General features: G+C 42.9%; 1 protein-coding gene across 2 annotated transcripts in view; it reads right to left on the reverse strand.

Moving 5' to 3' along the window:
• Nucleotides 1–872: 872 nt before the first annotated feature.
• LOC144141300 (papilin-like) overlaps nt 873–18,209 on the reverse strand; it is a 52,024-nt gene continuing 34,687 nt past the window's right edge. Inside the window, exons 4-10 of one of the 2 annotated variants that reach the window (XM_077672875.1) lie at nt 15,959–16,123; nt 12,909–13,094; nt 10,254–10,433; nt 8,256–8,423; nt 6,526–6,699; nt 2,561–2,613; nt 908–1,003 (exon numbers count right to left, since the gene is read on the reverse strand). In XM_077672875.1, coding sequence (XP_077529001.1) covers nt 2,585–2,613; nt 6,526–6,699; nt 8,256–8,423; nt 10,254–10,433; nt 12,909–13,094; nt 15,959–16,123 — 902 coding nt within the window. In that variant the 3' untranslated portion in view covers nt 908–1,003; nt 2,561–2,584. Of the gene's footprint in view, nt 1,004–2,560; nt 2,614–6,525; nt 6,700–8,255; nt 8,424–10,253; nt 10,434–12,908; nt 13,095–15,958; nt 16,124–18,209 lie in introns of both variants that reach the window. The other variant, XM_077672876.1, reaches the window with a different exon arrangement.

An 18,209-nucleotide genomic window follows, 5' to 3' on the forward strand; every position in this document is an offset into this window, starting at 1 on the left:
TGCTCTGTGGCAAAATCACGCAATAAGTAATAAACAAAAAGTCAGAACGAAACACTGATTTTGTTTTCAGGTAGTTTTTGCAAAATTTGGTAAGGGAAACCATCTACGCTACTCTATGCCATCGCACGAACTGTTGATTTGCGAAACGAGGCGCTCATGGTTCAAGAAAGTCTGGAGTTCTTCGGACCATTTTAGCGTCAAATCACTCCTATCCTACCTTGCAAGGTTTTACAATATAAAATGAATGGTGATTGATCGTTTTACCGCCAATTATGAGCATTAAGAACTTCTGGAGCCGCAGTGGGAGGCACGTATGCCATAAAGCTGGGCTTATACAACAAGTTTACCGTTACGCTTGCGCCTCTTACGTCGTCAAACGATGCTGGTCGCTGTCATACAAGGAGTTTGACGTTCCTTTCCAGTCTGTGAAACGTACCCTTGTGGCAGCCAAACCCTCAGCGTGAAGAAACATATAACATTCGCGAGTGTCCTTGCTCTGTGTGATAGCCACTCCGAAAAGAAAAAAATACTATGAGATTGGTGATGACGACGGCTTCAGGTTCATGTTATTGGGCAATCACGCGTTGATCTCCTCTGTAACTTGTATGAAGCTCTCCGAAAGGGGCCTATACCTCGAGAAATGTATTCCATAATTTACAAGACGCCTAAACATATGAATTATATATGTGTGATTAGAAAAGTGAATCATGCCATCAATTACATAGAACTGTACTTCAATGATAACCGATGTTGCTAACCTACTTTTTCTCTGTACAGCGTTCAAAACCCTATTCTTTTCATTCATTAACCCATGAAGGAATTGTGTTTTTCTAGGCATCTGGATATAGCCTGTAAGAAAAAACCGGTGACATGTTATTTGTAGTTGTCAGTGCGTTATACACAAATAGGCGTTGTTTTAAACCAGGTAACGTTGCAATTTTATTTTTGCGAGGTGCGCATTGCTTCGCAGGAGACTAGCATCCAGGAATATGGAGCGAGGGCCCTGAAAGAAAAGGAAAATGATATATGTGAAACAACAAAAGTGTATTGCGACACATAGCTGGCGGTTCAAAGCGTAAGCTGCCTTCTATGTTCGGTAGATAATATGTCTTCTACAAAAATCTCTTCGAATCACTTCTTGCACAGTAAGCAGCAGACGTAAAATTGAAGTAGAGCGGAACCCCGTTCATGCGTTTTTCCCCGGACCGGGAAAACAAAACTTAACAACCAGGAAAACGAAGCAGTGAGGAAACCTCAAAAAATGAACGAAAACAACCATTTATTTCTGCAACTTTGGCTTTCGAACGTTAAAAAACTCGAAAATATGGAATTGCCGCTTTTTGCGATCACTGCAAACCACGGGTGGCTATGCAAGGTGCCCACCGATGTCGACTGCCTTCCGCGCTGGCGGCTTGCATACTGCGTTTAGTACGTCAAGGTTTTCCTGAAGGGAAAGCGCTTCCCGTTTTCGCGACGCCATTAAGGCATGACAACGTTCGTGGTTGCAAGTTCAACGGCGTGCTCAAAGCTTGAAGCGAACGATGACGACGAGAGGGCGTGCTATTCTTGCGGTGGTGCTTTATGGTAAACGCAGTGTCTAGAGTGCCGTCCGACCGCACTCTAGCTGATCGCTGCAGGCACGGCTAGAGTGCCGTCCAAAGACATTCGAATACTTAACACTACGCTAGCTCTGGCCAAAGCGTCTGTCGTTGTAGTGTAGAGGATCCGTCTTAGCTTCTTGATCCCAAAGTCGGTGGTTCGCGACCCACTCTTGCCTCGATTGTTATTTTTTCATCTCTAAATTGAGCTATAATTTTTATGCCTTAGGTTAGTTTTCGCGTTTTAAATTATTTCTTTGTGTGCGTAAGGTTTTCTTACGTTATGTTTAGGTTACGTTGCCTAGCTTTACGTTATCTAGAGCGATGTAGTGCCAGACGCGGCAATTTTGTCACAAAACGCCGGTGGACGTCGATATAGTGGAGTGCTTATAATACCGGTGCACGGCACTCTAGACACGGCCTATGGGAAAAACACACTTCCGGCAGTACGAATTGAAACTTCCGTTGTAAGCACAGTGATGCTAGTGATAGCATAAAGTAACATAAGTATATCTAGTGCCGACGAATCACACCCGCGTGCGGCTTCATGCAGTCAGTTCCATTGCCAAGCGTGGTCAAGGCTTGCCAAACATCAAAATGGTGGTCTGCGGATGTTGCCCGGGCGGCTTCGGGATGTCAGATTGGGACGCATGATCCCGGAACGTTCTCTTAGCAAAGGGGTAACAATGAGGATCTTAAATCATGGGACTCTATGTGAGCTGCACCAGAACTATACAAAAATAGCGTAGCATCCGGGGAAACGCAGCCCTCAGAAACGTATGAGCGGGGTTCTACTGTACTCGGTTAGTTTTTTTTTATTGACGCGTAAGTAAGCAGAAGCAGGAGGTTAGTGGCAATGGCGGGTTAGTTCTGTTAACTTGCGCAGCCATGTGTTGCTGTGGTTTATTAGTTTTTTTCTGGCCAGGAGGCTGGCTGCACCACAATGAAGTCCACCACCTTACCGCACAACCTTTTTATCCAGGAGGTCAAGGTTCAATCTCCTCCCTGCGGTCCACTATAGAATACAAAAACCTTGCGTTATGTTCGCATTACACACACCGCATTCAGGCAAGTGGTCACACTCCCTGTTTTGTATTGTGTTTTTATGCACAAATAACCTTAAATACTATGCATACGCAAATATCCTCAGTACTATTCCTAAATACTGGTCAAGCACTTCAACCAGCAGGTGGTTTTGAAAATTAGGATAGAAATCTGTAAATTGCCCCGAAGCTTTTTTTTTTCAGAATTAAGTTTTTTTTTTTTTTTTTTACTTCCTTTGTTTCACAGCATGAGTGCAAGCTGAGAATTGCACATCGTGCATTTGCTCCAACGTATAGTTCCTAAGAACACGATGCCGATTTTCGCAGTAAACTTCTCCTCAGTATGACCCTGAAAATATTGCTTAGCTCCACCCAGGGTATTACGTGTAGAGAAAACCCCGCCATCCATTCTTAAAAATTGGGCATTGACGACAACACGAATGTTTTACGTCCCTCTTGCTACAACTACTCACCAGAGGGGAATTACGATAAAGAGCTCTGGGTAAGAAAAACGCCCCATCGCAGAATACTTCAGTATTATAACAACAACTAAACTGCCCAGAAAGTGAAGAACTGAAGAAAGTAAGTCAGAAATGAAGCAACGCGCTTAAAGGAGCCGCACTGAAATATTCTAGCAAAAGTTAGGTTATATCAACTTCCATGTCAAGTAATACAATGTATTTTAAAATTCAGCGTGTCATAAAAAGAACGGAAATATTATTATTTACTGGACAAACCGTCTGGACTTATCTAGCTTAACAATATTTTCTTCGCATCAGCGTGGGTGCTTTTGGAGTAACTGTTGCCGATGGCGCGCTCCTCTACCCTACCGTGAGCCAAAGAATGACAATGACCTCTCATAATTCGAACCGTACAGTAAGATGCCGTGCAGTCCTGGAAAAAATGCTCGTACACGGCCACAAAACACTCTCATTATATGTTTTCTAAAAGCTATACTTAAAACATGCTCGCAGTACTGCCCAAAACAACATAATATTTCGAGCGGCATTGGATAGCTCTGATTTTCACGCCTACACTGTTCGGCTGGTGCTACATTGCAATGCTAAATCATTAAGCGGCCCTTCAGGCAACATCTACCGTCGGCGAGGCAGGCCTCAGTGGTTTAAAAATTGCCGAAGGTTCAAAGAACTTCGAAGTAAATAAAGAGAAGCTGGGTGACTTTTGCGGTTAGATATTTTCCCGTACGGTCTATTGAGTGCAAGGAAATCACACATCCTCCGTACAGCGGCTCATTTACAGCTCTACCCCAGTAAAAATGAACCTAGGAAATAGGTTCGGTCCTTTGACTTGATAATACGTGATCGAGACGTACATTGAACCCCAAAATAGTGATCTAGCGCGCAAAGTATCGAAGAAGCACGGAAATGTTCCACTGATAGCGCATATGTAGGCCTAACAAGGCGATTGGCCAAGCCGTTGATCATAGTAACAGAGAGAAAAAAAACGGCGCAATAAGAAAATGATCATGGCGGCGGTATGCGTAAGACACCATCGCACAACTGGACACGTTTCTGTTGTCGCGCCTTTCTGTACTGCGGTGAAATCTGAGGCACCTCTCTCGGTGGTTGCTGTGACATGGGGTCTTCCAGAGATGTAGGACAAAACAGAACGATCTTGAGGGAATAAAAATGCTACACGGTGATAACAGGACCAAGTGCTTGCAGAGGCCAAAGCCACCATAATCCAATACTACCACAACCGTTGCGACGCGAAGATTACAGGGCAGCCTTTTTTCTTCTCACCGAGGCTTTGTCAAAAACGAAACGTACATATTCTGGCATGACATATCTTCAGATAAATAGGACCGTACAGCTCGTAATAAAATGTAATACGTAGTAATTCCACAGCGTGTGCCGTCTTAAGTGTGTCTGATTTTTTACCAGTGAATTTCACGAGCCCAATTTGGTACCATCCAACGTTTGCTATTACAACACAGCGAATGGCTGGTGGGAGTGACAATAGCCGCCCATGTTTCCAAATTAAATTCACTTCTAAAGTTAAATTTATGTACCATTTTTGCTTGTCCTCACAAAAGAAAGAGTGAGGCTTTCAAACAGTGGAGATAAAAAAGGGAGTTCAGAAATAGTTTCTTAATCCTTGGTGGTAACAAAATTTCGCTCCTATTTTTCGATTTCTTATCGCACGATTGCTTTAAACACAACAGTAAAGAGAACTTGCATTTGTGTGTAATTTTTCTATATACTTCCAAGCAACAACACCCAAAAACATATCTGTATTACAAAAAACAATAACCAACGGGAAAGAGTTTTGATTGGTTTGTTCCACGCTGAAACTATCAAAAGAATACATTGCACCTGTTTACCTGTGAACGGAGTTTGAACTCTACTATTTGAAAATGTATTTCCTTGCTCTTGCTATTCTGATTTTAAAGTGTCAAATTTGGAATCCCTATATAACCTAGTACAGTCAAAATCAACGAGCAAAGTGAGGCACAACAATTGAAAACTCTACAATTGCTGTGTTTGAAAATAACAGCACAAAAGCAGTTTTTTTAAATTATAATTGTCGTCCTTTTTGTATTTGTCTTCTCCAACAAAAAAAATATCTCAATTTAGTTCTCCGCCTCATTTAGCATACGTCTATGCTCGCAGTATTACAAAAATATGTATAAGACAGTGTTTATTTCGCCATTATGCTACTAAACCACACAAGAACTTTCACGGATACACCAAACTCGGTGCGGGACCTTGTAGTGCGGCGTTTTTAAAGGCACCGAAAACGACCTCATCGGTGATACACGCACTTACCTGGCCCTCGGACCACTGAACCAAAACGCAATAACTGTCGACTAATTATTATCATTTCCTATTATGGTCACTATTCCACTGCGTAGGCCTTTTTTGGAAGAAATTATCAAAACGTAAAATACCAACCAAACTAAATAATGTTCAGTTTAAAGTATGCCGAGTTTTTTTTAATCAAGGTGCACGTTTCATGAATCCAATAGCCTATCATATAAAATTCAACAAACTTAGATTTAACGCGCCGACTACCCCACTGAAGAATAATGCCTTGACTTTCCATTGGTTTGTTTCGGGGAAACGAGTGCGAAACACCACGGTCTCGCCCAATATTCTATCGTATTTCTAAAAACCTGATTTTGATCTGAAAAGCAAAACTTATCGCGCTACACTAGTCGCAGGAAATCAAACTACATACAACCAACCCATTTTTTTATTCGGATTATAGCTTTACTGGAAGTGCTTCATAGCCACCGCTGCAATGCACTTAAAACGAATAATTTATGTTTTAATGAAGTATTTTTTATACAGGAGAAAATATTCCTCAGATGATGTTTTAATAAAACGTTTCATCATCATTATCACCAGCCTATCTACGGCCACTGCACGACAAAGGCCTCTCCCACTATCTCGAATTTATCCAGTCCTGTGCTAACTGCGATCAATTTATCCCCGCAAACTTCTTGATCTCATCTGACCATCTAACATTCTGCCACCCCCTGCTACACTTGCCTTCTCTAGGGATACCCTCTGTTACCCTTAACGACCAACGGTTATCTTGCCTTCGCATTACATGCCCTGCCCACGTCCATTTCTTCTTCTTAATTTCTACTAATATCTCCTCAACACGCGTTTGTTCCCTGGCCCACTCCGCTTTCTTCTTGTCCCTTAATGTTACGCCTATCATCTTCCGTTCCATTGTTCGCTGAGTCGTCCTTAATTTAGTTGAACCTTTTTAGTGAGCCTCCAAGTTTCTGGCCCGTAGGTGAGTTTACTGTGCTTGAAAGCAAGAGTTCACTTTGCTTCAAAACAAGTCTGGCATTACATTTTACAGGCTCCCAGAAACGCTTCCAATGATGACAATAATTCAAGCATACTCACGAATGCACACTTCTCTGCACTCTTCCTTAGAATCGAACAAATTTGGTCCACCATTGCAACCACCATACAGAAACTGGAAGCAGTCCTTGTGGTAATGGTCATAGTACCACTTGAAAGAAAGGGCGTAGCACGGGCCTCGGTTCGGCCAGTGAAGGCAGTCCTCCTTATTCCGCCCTGCAAATTTGGTGTTACGCTCTGCTGTCAAGGTGTACTTTAACAACAAGTTGCGATTTAGAAGCCCCAAGGTAATCTTTACAAGCTGAATAACCAGAAATATTATAGGGGACAGTGCTCTCAATTTCCTGCAAATCAATAATGTCACGCCAATCTCACTGTCCTTCAGACATTTGAACCAACTGATAGCGGAGTTTTTAAACAACCATTTGGATAAAAGCTGTATGGACCTTCGTGCGAACTACAAATCAGCGCCTCACACAAACACGCGCACCTTCGTTATTGCATCCATCATAATTGCGTTCATCAAATTACTTTTTTTTCTTATAAATCTGACGTAGGCGCCTTTCCGAGGTTAATCTCGCCAGTACCAATAAGGGCCTTTCTCGTTCTCTCACGAAGCAGTCTGCTTTTTAAAGCATGCGTTATTGGGGAGATAAAAGCCCTTTTCAAGCTTCACGAAGTTTCTCAAGTACGTTTCCATCAATGCTTAAAACTAAGGCCTCCCATTAAAGTTATAGAATATTGTTAACGTTAAACATTAAAGTTATAGAATATTATGGTTTAAAGGAAGATGGGTTCTGTTGAACAAATGTGCCTGTAAATTCTTTTTCTCACTTTAGACTAGGCAGAAAGCATGGCTGCAGCATCATCGCGCTGAAAGATTGACTCAAATATTTCATTTGCTTAGAAATATGCGCAGGCAGGCTGGGACTAAAAAGGCTTGTCATATCACACCCCATGTGCTCTTCTATTACAGTAGTCCTTGCACAAACGAATTGCGGAAGAATAACTTTTATTTAGGTTCTTAACTACTTTGCTAACAAAAGCTACCAAAAGTACCATTAGCACGTGGTTCCAAAACCAAGGTGCATGGCAATGTTTCTCAAAGCTTACAGAATGCCTGTGTACCTATTCCGGAAGGTTGCAATTCTTCGTCGAACTTCCAACGACCGTAACGCTAAGTCGCTTCAAAATAAAACAGGAGGCATAGGATAGGAATCCGCTTATCACGTGCTCTCAAGCATACTCAATATACTCAAGCATACTCAAGCATACTCACTGTCAATATTCGAAAATCTTTACTTGTTTTATTCTTTTTTTTATTTTACGCGTATAAAGAGTAAATTAGCCCAGTAATGGGACCAAAAATCCCCTCTGTCAAAAACCCCGCTCATAATTTAAATTCAATCAATTCAACCTGAAATACATTGGCGCTCAGAAAAAAATGTTACCCATACAGTCTGGTTCACTTCAGCTACGCCTCTGCGTTTGATGCAAGGCAACATAACTTATTGCCGAGGTCACTACAAAGAATGTGTTGCTAAAATTTTCAGCTTTTCGCAGTTCCACAAAATCATCTTACACGTCAACTAAAATACACTTACCGAAACCTTCTACAGCCCTCTTTTGAAGAGGGGAGAAAATTTGTAAGAAATTAAAACCTAAACTGCTCTCCCTTTCTGTTCGCTCATTGCTTATATTAAAAGACAATTTTTCAAAAATAGGTTAGCGTATTGATGACAGAAGGTTAGTTCATGCAGTTGGTTACTTACGCCGGTCACAGGTTTTGTGACATTCGTGCGATGAAGGGAAGTTGTTTCCCCTCGTGTGGCAGTTTGTTGCCTTTACGCATTTCCTCGACTTACGACTGTAGTGCCAAACAGTGCGGTGTTTCTCGCCGCACGATGAAGACAACAGCGGAGGCTGTGTGCAAACGTCCCCTGAAAAAATAGGGTAAAGAAAATGCATGGCTTTCATTAACCTCATAAAAGCAGGAATGTTTGGAAGAAAGAACAATATTTAAACCTTTTCAAGAAAATTCATCAGTGTCATCAGCTTTTCACGCGCAGTACACAGCATGGGAAAACGTCTCAAGTAGGGACTTCTATTCTAGTCGTCACGCATACGTTACCTTAATTCAAAGCAAATTAATTGGACCACATAAATAAGGATCCTTTTTTCTATTTGGGAAACAACAACTGTTCCGATATGAATTTTCTGTTGCAATACGGTATATGTTACTCAGTTTTGCACAAACGGTAATTGTCCTACAAGCCCCTTGGCATCCCACTATAAACGTGCTGAGATTTACGTAGTAACTCTTAATCCAGGCTATTGAGGGAAACGCCGTTTTGGCTAACCAGCACACTTATAGCGCTTTTCGGTTCGAAGTGCGGAGTTTGACTCCATGCACTGGTGCGATTTTTCTCATGAAGAAGCCGAAGAACATTGCGTTCGCGTGCGATATTCAAACGCAATCAAATGTTGCTGTTCATCTTAAATGTATCTCGGCAATCAAAAACAACGTGCCTCTTAAATGAGAAGAATCTTGAGCTCCTCCTTTATTTTTGTTCGTAGAATCTGTACAAACCTCTCTTACGGAAAATCGACATTCGTCCGTGTACGCTTTGCGTCGACAGGAACAACATGTTGTTTCCACTTTCTCACAAATTCTCTGTATCCTTCAATTTCTTAGGTATCTTTACAGGACTACACAGAAATTTGCCGTTAAGACACTCCACCATCATGCCGTGTTTTATTTAGTTCTCACAATCCCTTTGCAATAAAGTTGTTATAGTATCAAGCCAATAAATTGGCTATTTGCGCAGTGAGTATAGATAAGGAAAACGACTGTTACGCCTGTTATATTGTAGCTGTACCGCAAGAAATTAAATGGAAATTAGCTGCCGAGACTGCCGTACTATGCCGCCACGTTTTTCTAAATTTCAAAAAATACACAGTTCAGAGTAAACTTGTAAATTTGCTGAAATTTCATTCTCCTATCAACATAGATGCTCCTAATTGAGCGAAAGGGACATCCCGGTGTTCGTCCTCTGAAATAAATTTCTATTCCTCCCACGATTCATTCAGCAGATCAACCACGAATCACGCTCAATCCCAAATTACAAGCTACTGGGGTTTGTTTCGGGCACACCTAACTAAAGTCCTGTAAAATCGTATCGCCGTCCTACCTTTGCTTCTCTTTCTTCACAGAAGGGCTGGTAATTGTTTTGGAACTACGACGCGTTCTTTGTTATATAAAATATTTTCCAGAAGATCTTAAAAAAACTTTATTTTAACCAGCTACTGCAATCTAATATAAGCCTGGAGCCATGGCCACATCTTCGTAGAATTACAATTCTCACAATTTCTAAGATTTTATAAGCCACGAACCTGAGAATCGTGATATTGTTTCGCCTTCTGTATCTAGCAAAAGAATCCCATTTGACGTCCAAGACCGCATTCATTCTCACAGTTTCAAAATAAAATATCGTTTTTCTACCTATGCCTATTTCCGTTCATACAGCGCACAGCGCTTTGTTTTTGCTAGAAATTGTGCTAAGTCACATTAAGATTCTGGTGGCAGCCATTAAAAATTAGCACACTCCCGTGCTGCATTCTGCACAAAGATTCGATTTGCATTTTGACATTGTTAGACCGGCAGAAAGAAGGATAATTGTATGTCTAGCTGGCCTGATTCATTCCATTAACCCGTTATAATAGTAATTGTGATGAATAAATGAACACGTGAGGAAATGAGAACTACTCACTGCTTCTGCAAATGTCGCTGCAGAGCTCTCGAGTTGGAAATGTGTTGCCACTTGCATGAGCGCATGTGACACCAATCCGGCATTCACGTGTAAACCGATCGTAGAACCACGTGTGCTTTAGCGGGCCATGATGGACACATGATGGATCCTCGTGAGGTCTCGGCAGGTAACAGAAGGCCTCTGAAAGATGGGGGAGACAAAGTAAAATTACTGCTGCGGATACTATTTAGTTATCCATGTACATTTCGAAGCATCAACCTTTGCGTTCAGGAAGGCTTCATGTTGGGCTTGTTGGAATCAACCGCTTCTTCTCACTGGTTAGCCAGAAATAATGCTAACAGCGCGAACAATTAGACGAAGGATGAAAGAGAGTGGCTACACGGACAAACGCATAGGGGCGAGTTCCCAAGTAAACAAAGTGTTTTCAGTGCCCCAAAAACTGTCAAAACTTTGCAAGGAAACATCACCTGCGAACTCAAAGAAGGCTGCCAGACAAAACATGAAAAAAAACTCCCACCTCCCCTCGCGGGAACCCCTGTGTAGATGCGACGCATAGGCGGAGCGGCGAAGGGACCGCGTTTTATAGCGCGCATAACGTTGAGGGGACTGCGTAAGGCGGTCCCAGTCGATGACGACGTTGGCGTACTTGTAAAGCGGCGTGGACTCTAGGTGTTTGAGCCAAGCGTGGATGTTGCTTCGCGGGAGAACGGCACACCGGTTATATGCGCAGCGCGCCCGAAGGAGAGGAAACCACGGAAGAGAGAGTACTGCACATGCGCCGGCCCCAGCGCGTCTGCCGCGGCTATGACGCAACGTGGCGCGGCTATGACGCAACACAATCCACTTTAATCCAATCCAATCCAATCCAAATCCAATCCAATCCAATCCAAGCCAATCCAATCCAATCCAATCTAATCCAGTGCCCCTCACGAGAGAGTGTTCACTATCGGAGAGGAGAGGGGTGAGCGGCCGAGAGCGCAGCTGGCGCGGCGAGGAGAATGGGGGAGGGGCGGACAACGCCGACGACAACGACGACGACGACGCCGGAGGGACAAGGCGAGCGAATCAGATTCTCTGCATCTACAATTAGTGTGTGCCTTGCGTTGACAACGTCGTCTACGTCATTGCAGTGTCCTGCGGAAACAAAGTATGTCGGCCAGTCTTCAAGGAGCCTTTACGTCCGCCTTTGTAAACACCTTAGGAATATTCAGAGTGCCCACACTGGACACCTGAGTGCCCTTTGCAAGGATTGTGGCCTAGGTAAGGACTGCCCCTCTGTACAATGAGTGTCGTATTATTTGTAGAAGGAACAATCAATTAACTAGAGAGATAGTAGAAGCCGCCCAAATGTCACGTCTCGGCGACGCATGCGTCAGTATGCCGTCTCTTAGTCTTTCAGAGAAAGAACTGGGTTATCTGTTCTCCGCGGCGGTGCACCACTTGCGCTAAATCACGCCTTTTTGTTTGCTGTTTTTGTATAGAAAGTATGGTTGTCTTTGTTATACGCAGTGCTTGTCTAGTTCCCATGTTTTTTGCGCAACCCGGATAATCGGTGAATACTTGTATATTTGTACTTTCTGAAGTAAATCATCAGTTGGAAGTCAGCGCTTGTCCATGTAGCCACTCTCTTTTGACCTTCATCTAATTGTTCGCGCTGTTAGCAATTATTCAATGGAGTACCACCTCCCCCAAACTCTCACGTTAATTGGTAAGCCAGAGGCACTATCAATACTTAACAGCAGACTCTGGCTAGTCAGTGAGCGGAATCGATTTGTACGGTTGGGCGAAATCAACTACAGCTGCTCCCATGGCCGCCATGATGCAACACTATTCAGACCGTTGTTCATACTCAAAGGAAGTGCGCTTGTAACTGACAAGGTACACAAAAAAGAATAGAAGTGCAAAATGAGTGATGCGTTGGTAACGTATAAAGTTCATTTGCGATAGTTCGCGGTTCACTCGTTTTGTTCGTTGTTTTTTTTTCTGTGTTTGTCCCCTGCCAGTTTATAGCGCTCTTACATTGAGTATAAACCGTTAAAATCACAGGATGATTGAAACTTTACCTCCTCTCGCAGGAAACTATAACGGCAGGGGTGTTTAACTTGTAAAAGAAGAACCTAAATCGAAGCATTAACCAGTGCTCTGACTTTGCGCGAACTAGTCCGCATCAAACCGTTTTATCTTTTTGCGGAGTTCACAAACGCACATTTGGTCCGCGTGAGGACTTTCGTCCACACTTTTTAATTGAAAATATCTGCGTGTACGCCTTCCTCCATATTTTCTCCTTGCCGATACTATATTCATATTCATTCATATTCACCTTTTGAACTGTTGCACTAAAATTACTTTCCGACTAAAGAGACGTAACAGACAACGTTACCAACAGGTTACACTCGCTGGGTATCTTGCCAACATTGCCTCCTGCAGCAGCCCGAGGAAGTATTCATCAACAAGCTATACGCAGATGGATGCCGCCTACAGTCCTCACATTACTCAGAAAATGACGAAATGCCCCAACACGCGCCCACGATGTCCCTACTGCAACACTCATGCCAAACCAGATCTCCAACACCTAGTGTGGACATGCCCACACTTTGCCAGACATCGCCCAGACAGTTGAACAAACATTATTCCCGACACCCTACATCTGCTCACCCGTCGGACAGCTGTGTTCGCAGTCGTTTCTCGTCTTGAAGCTGTTCCCAGCGACTGCACAGGCGAATCTTCTCTCGCACCTTTTGAGGTGCACGTTGTAGACCCACCTTTCGGTGACAGGGGCACATCCGTGGATCGGAGGAGGCGTCAAGCACACCGGGCTGATTGTAAGCGGTGCCACCACTCCTAGTGCAAGAAAAACAAAACTTTAGTGCCGTGGGTTTTGGATGGTTTCAACGTTTTGCAATTTTATATTGAATATTTGACGTACTGAAAGCCTACACCATGTAGAAACAAGTGCGCATTAAAAGAATCTGTTACAGCCTCTCCACGTACACAATGAAAATGTTTATTTTTCGAAGGATTCAACATTTTAGTTCTTTGTATGAGCCTGTCTGCTTTCTTTAATTAGATCTGTTCTAAGATTTAAGCACCGCAACAGATAAATGTAACCCATTGCGTCATTTGTGCGTGTGTGTAGCTATGTAACTGATTGAGTTATTCGTTGGCAAAGTTCTATGATATTACCTTTGTTATTCTACTTTCATATATCTTCCAGGACGTTTTGGGAATTTTCTTATGGCTGCTGTTGTATGGTGATTACTATGTCGAAATTCGCAACCTTTTGTACGTTTAGCGCTTCTATATTGCTTTATGTAGGCTGTGCGTCAAACCCACCCATGTTAAAGCCCCTCTTGAGCTCTGCAGTGCCTTGAAAATAAAAATAACGTTATGCACTACTGTGAATTGTAAAAGCAAAAAGGTACCAAACGCTGACTAGCAGCTATAGCTGTAAACATTTGCTCATTTTTAGCATCTTTTGCTTCGGTGATATGGGTTTCTCTGAGCTTGTACTGCCACAAATACTCGAGGGGCCACAGCGCTCTACCAGCTTCCTCTACATCCACACACAGGCGTGTACCTCAGCTGCTCAAACAGTAGGTACGGCAGAAGAATACCCGATTCAGCCGCTAATTCGGCGCGCCGACTCAGTCTTACCGACTTCGTGGGCAAGCCCTTCTTGCCTTTTTTTGGTGTAACAGTCACACAAAAGTTTTCATTGAAGCCAGGCATTACAAACATTCCTTGGTTTAGGATCACTCAATGCTGCCCCTAGTGAAGAGCAGCTCTGTAGGGCTCATATTTCAGTACTGGGTTCATCTACAATTGCAAGAATCTTCCTTATCGACGCCATCACAAGGCATAGGTATGCTTTTGTGTCTAACGAAATATGTAAACGTCAAAATGTAAATTCTGGCTCACAGTCCAAGTACTTTGTAATTTTGTACTTTTTAGCCGTTGTTTTGTGCCCAGAAGCAAGAATTATAGGTTTTGTGAATGGTTGAAATGCAGTCCGTTATTGATTATAGGAGCTACGTGATGTCACAGTTTCTCCACATTGAAGGCGATGATTTGTGCATACTTAGGTAACAATTTATTGATTGTAGGGTTTAAAGCGCTGACGCAACGCAGGCGATGAGGCGCGCCGTAGTGGAGGGCTTAGGAATAATTTTGACCACCTGGGGATCTTTAACGTGCGCAAAAATCTCGTTCACACGGGCGTTTTTGCTTTTCGCCTCCACCAGAAAAGCGGCCGCGGCGGCCGGGAATCGAACCCGCGACCTCGTGCTCAGCAGCCAAACGCCTTAGCCACTGAGCGAGAACAGCGGGTGACTTAAGTAACAATTCCTATTTTAGTTACAAAAACATATTACAATTTTAGTTTCCAACTTGTAACTGGTAAAAAGTGAACTAAGAAAGCGGATAGGAAGAATTTTTGCACACACCCCAGCTTAATATCTTCGCCGTAATATTAGCTCGTTAATTGTAAATAGCCTAACTAAAATAATCTAGCTCGTTTTTACTTAAATTTCCAAATACCAGTAGCTACAAAGCGATTTTTATATTGTCATGTAGCCAAAGACGACGCAGCTGTATTGAAGGAAAACAAGTTTATTGGAGCGAACTTCTGCTCGGACTTCGGCACACTTTAAAGATCCCCAGGTAGTGAAAGTTAATCCGGAGCCCTCCACTACGGCGCGCCTCATCGCCTGCGTTGCGTCGGCGCGTTAAACCCTACAATCATTCAAAAACTTGTGCTCCCCTAACAACTCAAAGAATAAACAGGCGGCGAAACAGCAGTCAACTAAGCAATGTGCGCTGACTGGTGTCTGGAATCGTATACCGCGGCGTCTTCTCTCCAGGCTTTTATGTTTCGGCGCGAGTGTTTCTGGAACCGTCGATTTACATCCAGAACATTGTAGATCAAGAAGATTATTCTAGGCTAGTGACGTTAGGGCGAACCGCTCTCCGTATCAGAACGAGATAACCGGTGCAGTATAAAAATAAAGAATGGAACACGCTCTTCGCTTGGGAGACAGATAAGAGAGCCGGGCGCAGCCGGGCAGTAAACACAAAACATAAACAAACAAACCCAATGAATGGTTCGTGACAATATCATAGACGCGTTTCTTTTCCGTGCAGCTCATGTAAAATAAAAAAGCTTTTCAAGATACTTTTTAAGCGAGCAGAAATTATGCTTGTAAATAACAATTAAACAAAAAATACAACTGTACAAATGCGGACATTATCCAATGTAAGGTTTATTCTTTTGATGATGAAGGCGTGAAGGTTGGTAGAAGATGTGTCATTAAATATTCTCACTAAAAATATAAAACCGCATGATAGGAAACGAAGTGCCGAAGCAGCAAATAATCTCTTTGTTGCGCCATCAGGGTTATACCAACTACATAGATCTACGTACACAACAGCTAAAAATAAATGCACACAAAACATTTTAATACATCACTGCCACACCTTGTCTGAAAGAAATGGTGACTATCAGCTTCACGAAATAATTTAAAGAACGTATGTGCTCTTCATATTCCCCGAGCAAATACCCATTTCATGGCGCGTTTTGTATCTTCCCGCATCTCCGCCCACCGCAAGGAAATGGTTTATATTTTCTTTCGCCCTCGGTTCTCGTCTCCACACACTGAGGTAACGTTTAAAAATGAACACGCTGGAGAACAGACACGATCAATACGCACTTCTTACGCACACCTTCAAGCATTCTTGCATGCTTGGAAAGTTGTTCCCTCTGTTGTGGCAGTTGACATCGGAACGGCAGGTCATTGACATTGGATCGTAGAACCACACCGCCCTCTGACCGCTCTGGCACAGTTCCGATGGCCGTGGTGCGTCGCAAACGTCCACTTTAAAGCAATAGGAACAGAGGTATAATCAATTTTGGTAGCTTATTATTTTATTTCATTTTGATTTTGTATTTATTTATTTATTTATTTATTTATTTATTTATTTATTTATTTATTTATTTATTTATTTATTTATATTTCATAAATAGATTGATAAATAAATGAAAACTAAAGGAAGCCGGCACTAACGCGTAAGATTTGAAGGTAGCGGAGCTGTACGCCACCTTCACGACCATCACGAAGGTTGAAGTTCATGATTTCAGCCAATTCGATTGTTCGCTTCCGCAACGACCTTTATTCCATCATTGTTGCTATAAGTGTGAGTTTCTTTCCTTTTTCCGAGGAGATAACCTTTGGACGTGACCTTGGACGGGCGTACGCTATGACGTGTCTTTCTCATACCGAGCAGGTGTTGCCACGATAACGGCGCACGCTGGAGTTTTTTTTTTTTTTTTTGCAGTCTTGGCCAAATCTTCCTAAGCGGCAATGCTTGGCTTGACAATTGTGGTCCAGGGACGCTAGACGGTCGCAGCAATACACGCACACACGAGCACTTGGCATTTTCTTGGTTTTGATAACTGCCGGATGGTCGCCGCAATCTTGGCCGATTCCCTAAGTAGGTTTGTTTGACTTGACGAACGTGCGCAGGCGACGCTGGACGGTCGTCACGAGGCGCGCACACACACTAGCGTTACGCATATTCTTGGTTTTCCTAACTGCCGGGCGTCGCCGTGAGGCCCACGATCACGTGCGCACGCTCTGCAATTTCTTGGTATTTTTTTTTCTGCGCACACAAAAAATTACAATTTGCCAAGCAGCTTCGCAGTTACTACAATAAACTAAAAGTCATGACCACTTATTACTTTGTTTTCCGATAAGCGGGCCATAAAATACTTTGCAGATGCCTTTGGAGACCATCGGTAGCCGATATACGCTTTCAAACGACGCCGATGTTAGAAGCAACGTTGATCAATGTTAAACCGCAATAAACATGCCAATGCCACCGTCTATTAATGAACGTTTCTCATCGCGCGTTCCAAAGGTTGACATGGCTATCGTTCATTTGTAACCAAAGATTAAATACATCGGTAACGTTATCTACTTTCTCTTGAGTATACATCCAGAGTAACTGTTTTTGTGGATAAAAGCGGACCTTCTTTGCTTCACGTCTATCACTTCAGGTTAGGATTTAAGTATACAAAAATTGTCCGCGATGTTTATGTTCCAAAGGTACATCCTCTCGCCATTCTCAGGTTCATTGTCGGAATTTGAAAATTAAACGCGGTTACTTTAAACTAGATAACATTTGAAAGCTTTTATAATGAACAGTGTATTTACTGAAAAATAAACGTGATTTAAACATTTAATAAAGCTATAGTGCTTGACCGTAGTGCGGTATTTCGCGGACTTCTCTTAGGGAAACCACTTCTCTGAAAATTTAAATGCTAATTCAAGAACGCACAGGGTCACATTTTATTGTGGCGGTAAGTTTGAAACGGGCATTTCGGAAAAAAACATATTCAGGGTGTTTTTGAGCGCGCAGCAAGCAGACGTTTGTGTTGCGTGCTTTTTACAATGTTTCAGCGAGAAAACATCTTTCCACATATGTGCTTTCTGACAACTCTATGCTGTTTTTTCTTATTGCTTATTTCACTAGCCATAAAACCGGTGTTTTTTTCTGCATTAGAAACAAACTGTCTAGTGAGCGTTCATTGTGGTTCTAAACTCGACACTTCCAAGGAGGCACCAGAATTAGTCACTGGGACCACGGGTATCGTTCAGATACAAAATACGCAAGTGGACGACAATACCCAACTTTTGTCCATAGGATGGGAATAGTCACTGCAATTTCTAGTGAGTGATGTTCTTTAAGTTCTCAGCACTTAGGGGCCCGCTCCTGCGGTTTCGCGGCGCAGTCATACCTCGTAACCGAGCGAACGAAGGGCCACCGAAGGCAAACGAGATAGAACGAGCAGTAAGGCGGACGAAAGTATGGAGAAAGCACGAGGCGGAAAGCGGTATGCCGAGAGGAGTCCAGACACTCTCACCAGCGGCGACACGCTAAAAGATAACCCAGAAAACGTAG

Source organism: Haemaphysalis longicornis, unplaced genomic scaffold (assembly GCF_048455015.1).
Source record: "Haemaphysalis longicornis isolate Haplotype H1 unplaced genomic scaffold, Haemaphysalis longicornis Haplotype H1 scaffold_6, whole genome shotgun sequence".
Lineage (NCBI taxonomy): Eukaryota > Metazoa > Arthropoda > Arachnida > Ixodida > Ixodidae > Haemaphysalis > Haemaphysalis longicornis.